Genomic DNA, 12,090 nt, shown 5'->3' on the forward strand with positions numbered 1-12,090 from the left:
CCCATTGGCTGCTCCGCCCCACGTCGCGCCACGCCCAGCCCGGCCGCTGCGGCCGGAGCCGCGGGCGCGGCTGCGGACATGATACCGCTGGGGCTAGGTCGGAACCTCTCGCGCCTCTAACCGTTCGTTCGGGGAGGCCATGGTGTCTTCGCCCCCCGTACACCCCCGCCGTGGCGGCTGGCGGCCAGTGCCCTACACAAAGATGGACGTTCTGGAGTGGCCGTGCCCATTGCTGCCCTTCGCAAAGATGGCAGCAGGGCGGTGGCGCTGCCCCCCTGCAGCCACGCCCGCTGTGGCGAGCTCCTTGCCCCACACAAAGATGGCGACCGGCGAGGGCGTGCAACGCAGCTGGCCAATGAACATCCGCGTTGCTAGCGGTTGCCATGGAAACAGCCAACGGCGAGTGGGGATGGACGCTGGCGGCGCGGCACCGCCCGGCGGGGCGGGGTGCTGGCAGGGGCGGTGGCGCCACCGCCCCTCGGCGGGACCTGCTGGGGAGCGGTGTAGGCGGACAGCGCAGAGCCAGGTGAGCGTGGGCCGCGGGTCCCTGCGCCGCCCGCCCCGCCCGCCCCGCTCCTGGGCACGCACCGGGCCCGTGAGCATCGCCACGCGCGTCCCGCTGGTGGGGCGTGCGTGTGTCAGCCGTGGGTGCATGAACACACCGGGGTGCGGGTGCATCAGCCGTGGTGCACGGACACGGCGGGGTGTGGGTGATCGCTCACAGGAACAGAGACACGACGGGGTATCGGTACACCGGGGTGTGGGTGCATCACCCGTGGGCGCGGTCACGCCCGCGGCCACCCTGCCCAGGCGGGGTGTGCGCGCATCCCCCGTGGATGCGTGGCACGGGCGGGATGTCCGTGCCTCGGCCCGGGGATGTCTGGTGTGGTGCAACGGGGTCGTGCCCCCTCGGCCGCTGTGCGGTCCGGGCAGTGCGGGGCGCGCTGCCCCTCCCTGCGGCGGGCGCGGTACGCGGTGCGGGCTCGGGGTACCGGGAGCCCAGTGCGGGCGGGCCCGGCTCCTGGCAGGCTGGAGCGCTCCTGGGGCGCTGTCCTCCGGCTGAAGTGTCACAGGCCGTGCTGGCCGTGTCACAGCCCGCGGCAGCACCCTCTCCTGCGCCTGGCGCGGCTGGGCAGGCTGCAGGGCGGGAGCCGGCGGTGCGCTCCCGGTGCCTCCCATCAGCAGAGAGCACTGTTCAGTCGCTGCTCGCCTGGGCTGGGGCCATTTCTCTGACACAAAGCCCTGGCAAGTTCCTGTTTTGCTCCTATTTTGCCACGTCCTGCTGGTTCATGAGGTTCAGCACCCACCTTTTGGGTGATGTGCAGCCGGCTGTAAGCGGTTAGACCCCGCTTGGATGCTGGAAGCTCCTTCCCATCTCTGGCACTGCCTGAGCTGCACCGGCAGCTGCTGGAGAGGCAGCGCCCAGCCCACCTGCCGGGCTGTCTCTATTCTGGTGCCTTCCCTGTGTGCTAGGGAGAGCTGTGCTGCGTGGCAGTGCTCTGTGAGGTGTGCAGGGCTTCAGGGGCTGCTTGCTGTTGGCAGACAGGTTTGCAAAGCCTGGGTAGCCGAGCAAAGCCCTGAAGCCCCAGGATCCTATCTCTGCTGTCCCTCTTGGGAGGAGTGTCCTCTCATCCCTGGGAGTGAACCGGCTCTGCCCATTCTTGATGCTGAATCTGGAAACTCCACAAGCTCTCTGTTCCCTCTCCTGAGGTACTCCCCTGAACACAATCCAGCAAATCCATCTCCTCTTCAAAACACTTGTTTCTGTCTGGGACTGCCTCAGCAAAGCTGAGAATGGCTCCTGGCCTGAGCCTGCACAGTGCAGGACCTCTGGGGTTCTGCTGGAGTGCCATGAGGGAGGCAGCCAGCTCGTGCCACACTCCTTCCTGCCACTCACTCACATTTCACAGGGCTGTGACCCCCGTGGGCTCACATCTCTCTGAGCCCTGCAGTGGGGCGGGCAGCAACCCGAACCTGGCGGCTGGGGTTTCAGAGCCTGGGCAGGGCAGCTGGGCTCACCTCCTCATCTGTGCTGTGCCCTAGCAGAACTGTCCCCAGGGCAGGCAGGCGCCTCTCTGAGAGCCGAGAGGATGCAAGGGCTCTGGGTGAGCCGAGCTGCTCTCCCTGCCCAGCAGCTCTCTGTGCCTCTCCCTGCCAGCTCTTGTCCTGCTGTGCCGGAGGCTGTTGCCATGACCCTCACCAAAGGCTCCTTCACCTACTCCAATGGGGAGGAGTACCGCGGCGAGTGGAAAGAAGGTAGGAGGGAACGGTGCCACCTGTGCTGGAGGACAACAAACCCCACATCTCTGCCCAGCTCCACACTGGGGCAGGTCCCACTCTGCCCAGTGCTGCCCATTTCTGCTCTCACCCAGGTCGCAGGCACGGCATCGGGCAGCTGACGTTTGCTGATGGCACTGCTTACGTGGGGCACTTTGAGAACGGGCTCTTCCACGGCTGCGGTGTGCTCACCTTCTCCGACGGCTCCAGGTGGGCCCGGCGCTCCCGCATACACCTCCCTGGGCATTCCCCCTTGCCGTGGGGAGCCGCTGCCTCAGGAGACCCTCCCACACAGGTACGAGGGGGAGTTTGTGCAGGGCAAGTTCAATGGCGTCGGGGTCTTCACCCGCTGTGACAACATGACCTTTGAGGGCGAGTTCAAAGGCGGGCGCGTGTACGGCTTCGGTGAGTGCTGCATGGCCCCTGCTCAGCACAGCCCCTTCCAGCACCTCCCTGGCCCCATCCCGGTGGGTGCAGCTCCCTGCCTCTTCACTCCCGGCCCTTCCCTCCCCTCCCCAGGTCTCCTGACCTTCCCTGATGGCTCGCACGGCGTGCCCCGCAATGAGGGATTCTTTGAGAACAACAAGCTGCTGCGGCGGGAGAAGTGCACGGCCATCATCCAGAGGGCCCAGGGCGCCTCCAAATCTGCCCACAGCCTGACAGCGTGAGGGTGCCTGCATCCCCTCCCACCAGAGCAGGGACCCCCTACTTGGGCACTGGCTGGCCCTGGAGAAGGGATGTGGCACTGCTGGGTGCCCCTCCCTGCCCTTCGTCCTCTCCAAGCATCCTCCTGCCAAACCCCTGCCGCTGGAGGGGATGGGATTCTCCGCTCTCCACCCAAGTGCCCTGGGGCAGCCGTGGTGCCTTCTCTTTCTGGCTGTAACCCTGGCACCTGCTGGAGCAGCAGAAGGACAGGGTGGCAGGGGCTTGGCCCCTCTTCCCCCCAGGAAGACTGTGGACCACTACAGCTGCTAGCCAGCTGCAGAGGATGGAGCAGGGGGGTAGAGGCTGGTCCCTGACCCCACTGCCAGGGTGCCTTGGCTGGAAGCTGCTGACTGAACCACGTGCCCCCAGAGGGGCAGCTCCTGGCTCACTTTGTTGCCCTGGTCCTGGAGGCAAGGTGGGCACCCCAGGCATGCACCCCGGGCCTGCACCCTCAGCTCTGGGTGACTGGCCGTCCCTCTGCATGCCCAGGGTACGGTGACACTGTGTCCCCAAAGAACCCAGCCTGCTCTCAGGCCAGCCAATGGGCTGTGTTCCCCTCATCCCTGTGCCAATCTATCCACCCACTGCCTTGGGGACACCAGCAGCAGCATCCCCACCAAGAGCGACTGGGGAATGCCCAGCCTGGCACATGTCTGCTGCACGCTGGTGAGGATGGCAGCAATGGTGAGCAAGGAGAAGGATCAGCTGGAGCCTGGAGTGAGGACATGAGCAGGGCTGCATGGAATGCCAGGGCTGGAGCAGGAGGCCTGGGCAGAGCGGGGATAGAGGTATGGTGACGGGGCAGGCAGGGGACACACAGTTCCCCATTTTGCCCCCCACAAGCATCCTTCACCTCCCCACTGCATGCTCACCTTCACCCCCAGTGTGGTCTGGCTGGCTGTGGCACAGGGGTCCTGGCAGCCCTCACTGCCCAGTGCAGGGGCTGTGCTTCCCTGCCAGTCTCTGCCCACACCGGGCCCCGTGCCTTGCTGTGACCCTGCCTTGTGCTGCTGCCTGCACGGGCCTCAGCTGAGTAAACCATGTTGCCAAACACCTGTGCCATGTCTTTTTTGCTGGGAGCAGGGATGGAGTGGGTGCCTTGCACAGACAGGACTGCAGACACAAAGAGGAGACTGCAGGTTTATTCATGGTACAAGGATCCACCCCTTCCCAGGCGAATGCAACAGGTCCCTGGGGGCTGGCAGGGATGCAGGCTGGCTTGGGGTTGCCCTCCTCTGCCCAGTCTGCCCAGTCCAGCCATGTCCAACAGGGAAGAGTAATATGGCAGCCTTCTCCTGGCCACCTCCCAGCGTCCCCAGAATGTCCCCAGTTCCCAGCATCCCTGACTCCTGTACCTGCCCAGTGTGGGAAGGGGCAGATGGAGAACAGCTCATAACCAACCATTGGCACTGAAGGTGCTCCTCAGCTCTTCAACCTGGGCAGGGCTCAGAGGGCCCAGGGGTGCACGGCAGGGACCTCCATAGTAGCCAAACCACTCCATGGCCTTCTTCAGCCCCGGGATCCCAAACCGGCGGGTGACCTGTGGGACAGAGGGAGGGCATGGAGGCTTCCTGGCTCCCATGGGGCAGCATGCTCTCTGGGCTCTGGTGTGCAGCCCCTGCTCCTTTGCTTGCCATCACTCCTGTCCTCCCCATGTGGGGCTGCAAGGCTGGCAGGGTGTGAGGTGGCTGCAGCACCCCATGAAGTTCCCACTGTGGGGTGAGGGGGCAGAGCACACGCACACAGGACTCCACACAGGAGCTCTGTGGCACATTGGGCTTTGCAGCAGGGACAGGCTACTCCATAGGGGATGAAGGACCCAGAACAGACCAACTCTTCCCCCATACACACTGCTGCCTATAAATAGCCAGCAAGGCTCTCACAGAGGGTCACGCACCGCTGCCTGGTGCCAGTGGACAAGCTGTTCCTTAACATGACAGGGCTGGCACTTCCCACCTTCTCACCTCCAGCCTGTCTTGGCTTGCTGGCCAAGGTGCTGTGCCATCCTGTCCCCCTGAACCACCCCTCCACCCCCTGCAGCCCAAGGGACTTCCATTCTTTGCCTGTGTCATGGCCTGGCACCCCTGCCCTCAGCATCCATGGGGTTCTGCCTGCTCACCGCTGTGTTGGGCTCAATGAGGCGGTGCTGCAGGTCACGGGCCTCCTGCCACTGGCCCGTGCGGCACAGGTGGTCCAGCTGACACAATGGGTCACCCAGAACATTGGCGAGGGCACACACACCCCCAGAGGCACCTAGAGACACCAGGACACCGTGGCAGCCAGCTCAGAGTGCTGTGCCTAGCCAGCACCTCCCGGTCTCTCGCCTGCCTCCCCCTGCCAGGCAGTGTACCAGCCAAGTCTGGGCAGCTGCACTTACCCACAGCATAGCTTGCCAGCAGGAAGCCAGCTGATCCTGCCAGCACCTGGAAATCCTCCTGCCTTGTCTTGTGGACCATCAGCCCCATGCGGGTGATCTGGGGAGAGACATGCCATGCCCTGGGGCAGGCATCACCCGGTGCCCCTTGCTGCAGGGTGCCTGCTGGCAGCCCTGGGGTCCAGGGAAGGGCTGCAGGTCCCAATTCCCCATTCCCAGCTTAGGTCCACGTTTGGTGGTAAGCAGCCCTGGGAAAGTCCTGCCCCACTCACGTCCCCACCGCTGTCCTTGATCCCAATGATGTTTGGGTGCTGAGCCAGGGTGATGACAGCCTCCAAGGGCAGGTCCAGTCCGGTGTTGGCAGGGACACTGTACAGCACCACAGGGATGGGGGATGTATCAGCAACCTGCAGGCAGCCAGGCAGATTTCAGTAGCTGGGGTGGGCTGGGGACACATTGGACGTGTGTAACCTGCTGCCCCAGCTGGGGTGGCTGGCAGGCACTGGACAGGCTCACCTCTGTGTAGTGATGGATCAGGGCAGCAGTGGTCATGGCCCCCCGGTAATAGCAGGGTGTCACAACCAGTGCCACGTCAGCCCCTGCCTCTGCCATGCTGACTGTCAGCTCGATGGTGGCCTGGGTGGCTGGGGAGGAGGCAAAGGGGTGAGGGGTTCTCCAGGGGGGACACATGGCCCTGCCTGCCCCCCACGCTGCCCACACAGGCACTCACATTCACAGCCCGAGCCAGCCAGCAGCAAGCGGTCCCTGGGCAGAGCCCGGCGCACGCAGCTCACCACCTCCACCCTCTCACGGGATGCCAGGTAGGGATACTCCCCGTTGGAGCCCAGTGCCACCAGCCCTGGAACACAAATGTGGGGAGAGCAGGAGAAGGGTGCCAGGACTGTCAGGGATCCACATTACTCTCACTCCCTTCTTTGCTGCTGGCACCCAGGCAGAGCTCCACAGCCCACAGTGCGCCCTCTCCTGCCTATGTCCTTGCAGTCCCAGCCTCCTGGTCAGAAGAGAGGAGACTGGGGATCATCCTTGTGAGGCTGCAGCTCCTCTCCTATCATCTATCCATCCTTGGCAATCAACAGATAGATATCCCATGAATTTTTCAGAGTGTGCATGGGAGTGCATTGCATAGGTTCAAGCCTGCAGCTATGAGTGGAGCATTTGTGCAGGCCTGCACATGTGTGGAGCGTGTGTGCAAGCACGTGCTGGCGTGTGCTGGGGGTGTGCAAGGACACACTCGTGTGCCTGGGCACGTGCCGTGCAGAGGGCCCCAGGTGGGTGACCCGAGGCGTTGCCAGCCACGGAGCAAAGTCCAGCTAGAGGCTGAGCACCCTTGGGAAGCTGGCAGGCTGCCGGCACAGCCTCTGTGGCAGGCGGGGATCGGGCGGGAGCCGGCACGGAGGAGGACAGGGGCAGCGCTTACCTCGGAAGGGGATGCGGGCGTAGCGGCGCAGGTTCCCCTCCAGCTGGGCATAGTCCACCTCCTGCGCGGGCGAGAAAGGGGTGGCGAGCGGTGGGAAGATGCCCCCGAGATTGAATGAGGGCTCTGGTCCCTGCGGGGTGCTGAGCCCCCGGCACCGCCTGGGGGCTGCCCGGTGCAGAGCTGCCAGGGCGGGCCGCAGGGAGGCGGCGAGGCGGGCGCCGAGGGCCATGGTAGCTGCGGGCTGCCGCGGGCTCTGCCGCCTGCCGCGCCTGTTAATGTTTGACGGGGCACGTGAGGGACCCGCGACCCTGCTGGGCAGGTGACATGGGGGGTGGCACCAGATGAGCTCAGGATGTTCTTCCCCCTCCAAGGGACGGCTGCAAGGAGCTCAGCGCCCCTCCAGGTGAGCTTTGGCCACCGCGGCCGTGGCTTTCCCTTGTGCTTGCCAACCCTGGCAGCCATCCCTCTGCCTCGTACAGGGCTGGGCTGCAAGGCCAAGGAGGGACCAGGTATTGCAAGCAGTCCCACGGCTTTGGTCAGGGATCACCTGATCCAGCTGCCAGAGTAGGGTCTCCTGTAAACGGGTGAGTGTGAGCATTTCCTTGTAGGGAGCAGTGAGCACTGCACTCAGCATGTGGGCAGAGGGACCACTGTCCCCTGGGGACGGCTGCAGCAGGAAAGGCAGAAGGACAAGAAGCCATCCAACCCCACAGAGTGGCTGTCCAGCACAGGTACAGCTGCTGCTCTCTGGCACAGCCCCAGCCTCCAGCACAACATGGACTCAGGTTGAACTGTCATCCATGAATTTTTCCTCCCTGAGCTTGCCCAGGTGGAACTTCATAAGACTGTGAGCAATCAGGACTCCTGCAGCAAGGAGTCCTGCCCTTGAACCACTTGGTGTCACCAATACTTGAGTCCTAGTGAGAGGAGGCAGGGCTCATCATGCTGCCAGATAACCCTGCTCCCAGGATAACCCTGCTCCCAGGATAACCCAGCTTCCCAGGCCCATCAACGCTGGTGCAGGCTGCCCAACCTCAAAGCCACCTGGAGCCAAACGCTGCTCTTTGCTGACTTTTATTGACACAGACAAGCCTTGTCTGGATCCTGCTCCTTGGAGCTGGGCCCAGCCCCTGGTCCCTGCCTGGTGCCATCATGCAGGGACCTCCATCTCCCCCTGTGGCTGCTCCTTTGTCTCCAGCGCCTGGCGTGTGTCCACCTGCCACTGCTGCACCAGGTCTGTTGGGGTCTTGCCAGCCTGCAAGAGTGGGCAGAGAGAGGCTGGGCACAGGGTGGTGCAATATGGGGGCAGGAAATGGCCTCGGTGCTGGCCCCACACACTCACCTCATTCTTGGCCATCATGTCAGCCCCGTGCAGGATCAGCGTTTTGATGATCTTGTAGCGACTGAGCCGTGTGGCATCATGCAGTGCTGTGTCACCCTCCTGTGAGAGACACAGCTTCACTGGACAGTGTGGTCCAGGGACAAGGACCCTCTGCTTGTCCCCAGCACTGCTCCTCAGTCCCCAGCACGCCAATCTCCACACAAGGAGGGCCATTCCTGTCCCAGACCTGGCTGTGACTGCAACCACCAGGGGCAGGGATGTGTGTGTCCAGATGTGCCCCACCGTGGGTGCTGGAAGCCCTTGGAGGGGTCAACAAAGGGAGGGGGATCAGTGTTGCCTACAGTGATGCCTGGATGGCTGCAGCACTCACCCTGTCTGGGGCATTGATATCCACTCCGCAGTGGATGAGATGCTCCACGATGTCAAGGTGTCCGGTTCGGGTGGCCACGTGAAGGGGTGTGCTGAGCAGCTTAAGGGGGGATGAGATGGACATCAGGGGGGATCAGCACCCACAGCTGCTAACCCAACAGAAGGTCAGCTCTGGGACTCCAGGGTATGCCCCTGCCCCTGGCACAACCCTGTGACCTGCTCTGTCCTGCTCACCTTGTCCTTCACGTTGAGGTCTGCCCCGCGGTCCTGCAGCAGTTTGACAGCATCCAGGTGCCCACCCCGGCAGGCCCAGTGCACGGCAGTGCAGTCCAGCTGGACATACAGTGCTGTGTCATGGTGGGGGACACCCCTACCCTGTGCCTGTCCCCTGCCCCAGCAGGTCCCCGTGCTGGAGCTGAACTGGCAGAGCCCTGCCTGCAGCCACCTCTGTGATGGGGACAGCACTACCCCACTGCAGAGTCCCCAGTCCTGCCGTAGTTCTGGCTGCAACACACCCAGATGCTCAAGCCAGCATGCAGCTGGAAGCAGAATCCAGCCTCACCCGGTCCCTGAAGTCAACAGTGGCCCCAGTGTCCAGCAGCTTCTGCAGGATTTCCATGTGTCCCTCCAGCGAGGAGCGGTGCAGGGCTGTGCGGTGGAACTGGGGGACAGGGTGGCACATTGGCAGACAGAGGCATCCTCCCCTGCCCAGTCTGGCTGTACCTCCAGCCCTGTCCCAAGGGTCCCAGCCCTCACCACAGGCATGGTGGGGCATGGCTGCAGGCCCTTGGTGGCATGCAACAGGCCAGGGAGCAACCAGTGGCTGCCAGGAATGCTACCTCATCACATGTGTCGGGGGAGCCACCGTCTGCCAGAAACTTCTCAATGACGTGCATCTTGCCCTGGACAGCAGCTCGCAGGAAGGTCTCTGGCTCCACAGGACCCTCCTGGCAATGGCACAGGCTCAGGGCTGGGGCAGCACAGGGGTGCAGGAGAGGGGACAACATGGGAGCCCCCTGCCCTGCTTCCCCAGAGAGGTCCCTGAATGGCAGGGTGACCCGGGGGCTGGCCTGTGGGTGGTCCAGCCCCTACCCCAGCAGCCCCCTCCCACAGCTTGGGACCCCTGACGTACAATCTCCAGGGGCTCAGGTGGTGGAGTGGGCTCGGGGGTGGCTGCTCGCTCTGCCCGGCGCTGCCGGCGCTGCTTGCGGAGCTCGATGAGCCGCTGGATGCTCCCCACATCGATGATCTCTCGCCTCAGATCCACTGAACTCCTCCGCACCTTCTCCTGGCCCTGGTGAGCACACACAGTGCCCCGTTTGACTTGCCTGTGACCAGCCACCCTGGCCACCCTGCAGCCCAACCCTCTCACCTTGATGGCCTCAAGGCCCCAATTCCTGGGCCCACGGTGTTTCTCCTCCTCCAGCTCAGGTGTGTTCATCCGCTCCACGGCCGGCGGCTCCCGTGCTCCATCCCCTCTGAGTTTCTGCACAGGCACAGCGGGTGCTGCATGGTCTTGTCTGGGCACAGAGCAGCCCCACTGCCTCCATCCTCAGCCTGCTGGGGAAGGTGGCTCTGGGCATGGCTCCACTTGCCACTGAGGTCTGCGGGGTGCTTGGCAGCCCTCGGGACTGAGCTTGCCTGCCCATCCTGCTTGGTAAGCTGGGCACCTGCCGGCTGCTCAGTTCTGCCCCATGGGCTAGAGCTGCCGGGTTGGGAACTTGATCCCCCTGAGAGCCCTTGGACACGTTCATATATCCCCCAGGATGGCAAGGTCAGTGCCAGCCTCCTCACATCCGAGTCCCTAAGGATGGACAGAGTACAATGGGGGTTCCTACTACAGCCCAGGAAGGTTCCCCTGCCCTGTGGACCCACCTCCTCCTCCTCCTCCTCTGCCAGCTTCTGCTCTATGAGCTCCTTGGCCCGTTCCACATCCAGCTCCATGTCTGCCTGCAGTGCACAGTCCTGTGCTGGATGTGTCCTCTTCTTCTTGCTACCACGGGCAGGGAGTTCCCAGTCCTGGCTCCTGGTGCTGCCGGTGGCTTTGCTGGCCGTGGGGCTTTATGCTGCTGGCCCCTCTGTCCCACAGCCTAAGGGCACCAACAGCTGTGGCTGCTCCACATGACTGGGGCAGCTTTGCCATGAGCTCACCCTCTGCTTTCTGTCCCTGACTCACCTCTCCAGCCCCACACTCTCTTAAAGAACACCCCCCCCCCCACACACCCTGGGTTGACCAGGACATCTGTGCTTGTGATGGGGAGCTGCGGTGTGCAGAACCTGTGACAGCCAGTCAAGAGAGGCTCAGCAGAACAGGGACATGATCCAGGATCACCCCATAGGCATGGCACCTGTACCACCCATCCCGGGCAAGCAAGACGCTCCCATGGCTCCCATCTCTGTCCAATCAGATGCTGCAGCAGCCACCAACAGTGCCCGAGGTTCCCTGGCACCTTGGGCAGGGTGGGGGCCTGGGGGGGGGCCTGCCCACCCCAAAGGGAGGCAATGGGTCCTCTCAAGTCTCTCAGCCAGCAGCAGGCAGCATGGGATGCCAGGAGTCACAGCCCCTCTGTGCTGCTTTAGAGGATGACCTCAGGTGTGGAACATTCTGAGCAGCTCTGCCAGGGTCCCTGAGGCTGCCTGGCCTCCCCCACAGCACATGGCAGCCTGGCAGCAGGAGAGTGGCCTCACGTGGGGCCAACAGGCAGAGCTGGCAGCTATTCCCAGCAGCAGGAACATTGTTCAACCCTCCTGAGAACTCCCCCCTTGTAAGGTGAGGCCAACACTGCCTTGTGCTGGGACAGTTAATGCGCTGGGCACCGTCCACCAGCACAGGAGCTGGGGGAGGGACGGACAGCTACACGTCACTGTCACCCTCCTGGGCAGCTCCCAGGGCCATCCTGGGGTGCCCTGTCCCATGGGTGTGACAGCCTCCCACAGCAGAAGGACACTGTTTCCACCAGGGCAGGCCATGGTGGTCATGAAGGTAGTCTTGGGACTGTTCCCCTCCATGGACTGTCCCACCTAGCTCAAGGGGAGACATAAGCTTAAACCGCCAGAGGGGAAGCACCAGGAAAAGGAGGTGGTGACCCCACACTAAGAAGCAGCCGGGATGACGATGGGACAATGCAGGGGAAGGGTCCTGGCAAACAAACAGCCAGGGCTGGCAGGACAGGGTCAGGGTGGCACTAGGGAGCAGAGCCAGGGTGTCCAGGCTACCCTTGACCACCCTGTGCCCATTCTGACATGGGAGCAGATACAGGACAGGCACAGGGACCACCTGGGCCTATGGGTCACAGCCCCCTCCAGCCTGTCCCCAAGGCCAGAGGAAGGATGAAAAGGCTTTATTGATAAATACAGACTATGTACAGAGGGGAGACATCTCCACCCAGCCCAGCACCCCACGGGTCTCCTGGCCAGGGGGAAGCCAGAGCCCAGTGGGTCACAGCCTCCCCCTGCCGGCACAGCCTGGCAGAGGAGCCCCAGCCCCAGAGACATTTGGTCTCAAACCTCCTTCAGCAAACACGGCGCCCGCCCGTGTCCCCGGCCAAAGGGAGCCACCGTGGTGGCACAGCCCCACGCAGACCT

General features: G+C 63.6%; 3 protein-coding genes across 4 annotated transcripts; 1 reads left to right on the forward strand and 2 right to left on the reverse strand.

Moving 5' to 3' along the window:
- Window positions 1-438: 438 nt before the first annotated feature.
- Window positions 439-4,033, forward strand: MORN4 (MORN repeat containing 4). 2 transcript variants are annotated; one of them, XM_066554669.1, is made up of 5 exons: window positions 439-526; window positions 2,159-2,256; window positions 2,373-2,487; window positions 2,573-2,682; window positions 2,797-4,033. In XM_066554669.1, the coding sequence occupies exons 2-5, from the start codon at window positions 2,190-2,192 to the stop codon at window positions 2,943-2,945; spliced, it is 441 nt and encodes a 146-aa protein (XP_066410766.1). In that variant the 5' UTR covers window positions 439-526; window positions 2,159-2,189; the 3' UTR covers window positions 2,946-4,033. The 2 variants fall into 2 exon arrangements, with proteins under 2 accessions (XP_066410766.1, XP_066410765.1); XM_066554668.1 differs by lacking the exon at window positions 439-526 and adding an exon at window positions 1,405-1,710.
- A 339-nt stretch (window positions 4,034-4,372) lies between these two features.
- Window positions 4,373-7,023, reverse strand: HOGA1 (4-hydroxy-2-oxoglutarate aldolase 1). The gene is made up of 7 exons (XM_066555056.1): window positions 6,795-7,023; window positions 6,087-6,215; window positions 5,873-6,000; window positions 5,629-5,763; window positions 5,360-5,456; window positions 5,102-5,235; window positions 4,373-4,522 (listed from the first exon to the last, which is right to left on the reverse strand). The coding sequence occupies exons 1-7, from the start codon at window positions 7,021-7,023 to the stop codon at window positions 4,373-4,375; spliced, it is 1,002 nt and encodes a 333-aa protein (XP_066411153.1).
- An 829-nt stretch (window positions 7,024-7,852) lies between these two features.
- Window positions 7,853-10,648, reverse strand: ANKRD2 (ankyrin repeat domain 2). Its single transcript, XM_066554818.1, is given in 10 exon segments — window positions 7,853-8,049; window positions 8,137-8,235; window positions 8,507-8,605; window positions 8,740-8,838; window positions 9,068-9,166; window positions 9,345-9,452; window positions 9,638-9,799; window positions 9,878-9,991; window positions 10,381-10,512; window positions 10,514-10,648. Coding segments are annotated over 10 exon segments (1,152 nt in total). The 3' UTR covers window positions 7,853-7,944.
- Between the last annotated feature and the right edge of the window lie 1,442 nt (window positions 10,649-12,090).

The sequence above is a fragment of the Molothrus aeneus genome, chromosome 8 (genome assembly GCF_037042795.1).
Source record: "Molothrus aeneus isolate 106 chromosome 8, BPBGC_Maene_1.0, whole genome shotgun sequence".
NCBI classification, from domain to species: Eukaryota; Metazoa; Chordata; class Aves; order Passeriformes; family Icteridae; genus Molothrus; species Molothrus aeneus.

Excerpts from the sequence above, each read along its gene's own strand:
- MORN4 (XM_066554669.1), top strand. The coding sequence starts at position 2,190 with ATGACCCTCACCAAAGGCTCCTTCACCTACTCCAATGGGGAGGAGTAC. Across the intron at positions 2,257-2,372 it reads CCGCGGCGAGTGGAAAGAAG|GTCGCAGGCACGGCATCGGG; the intron begins GTAGGAGGGAAC and ends GCTCTCACCCAG. Across the intron at positions 2,488-2,572 it reads ACCTTCTCCGACGGCTCCAG|GTACGAGGGGGAGTTTGTGC; the intron begins GTGGGCCCGGCG and ends CCTCCCACACAG.
- HOGA1 (XM_066555056.1), bottom strand. The coding sequence starts at position 7,023 with ATGGCCCTCGGCGCCCGCCTCGCCGCCTCCCTGCGGCCCGCCCTGGCA. Across the intron at positions 6,216-6,794 it reads CGCCCGCATCCCCTTCCGAG|GGCTGGTGGCACTGGGCTCC; the intron begins GTAAGCGCTGCC and ends TTTGTGTTCCAG. Across the intron at positions 5,457-5,628 it reads TCAAGGACAGCGGTGGGGAC|ATCACCCGCATGGGGCTGAT; the intron begins GTGAGTGGGGCA and ends GTCTCTCCCCAG.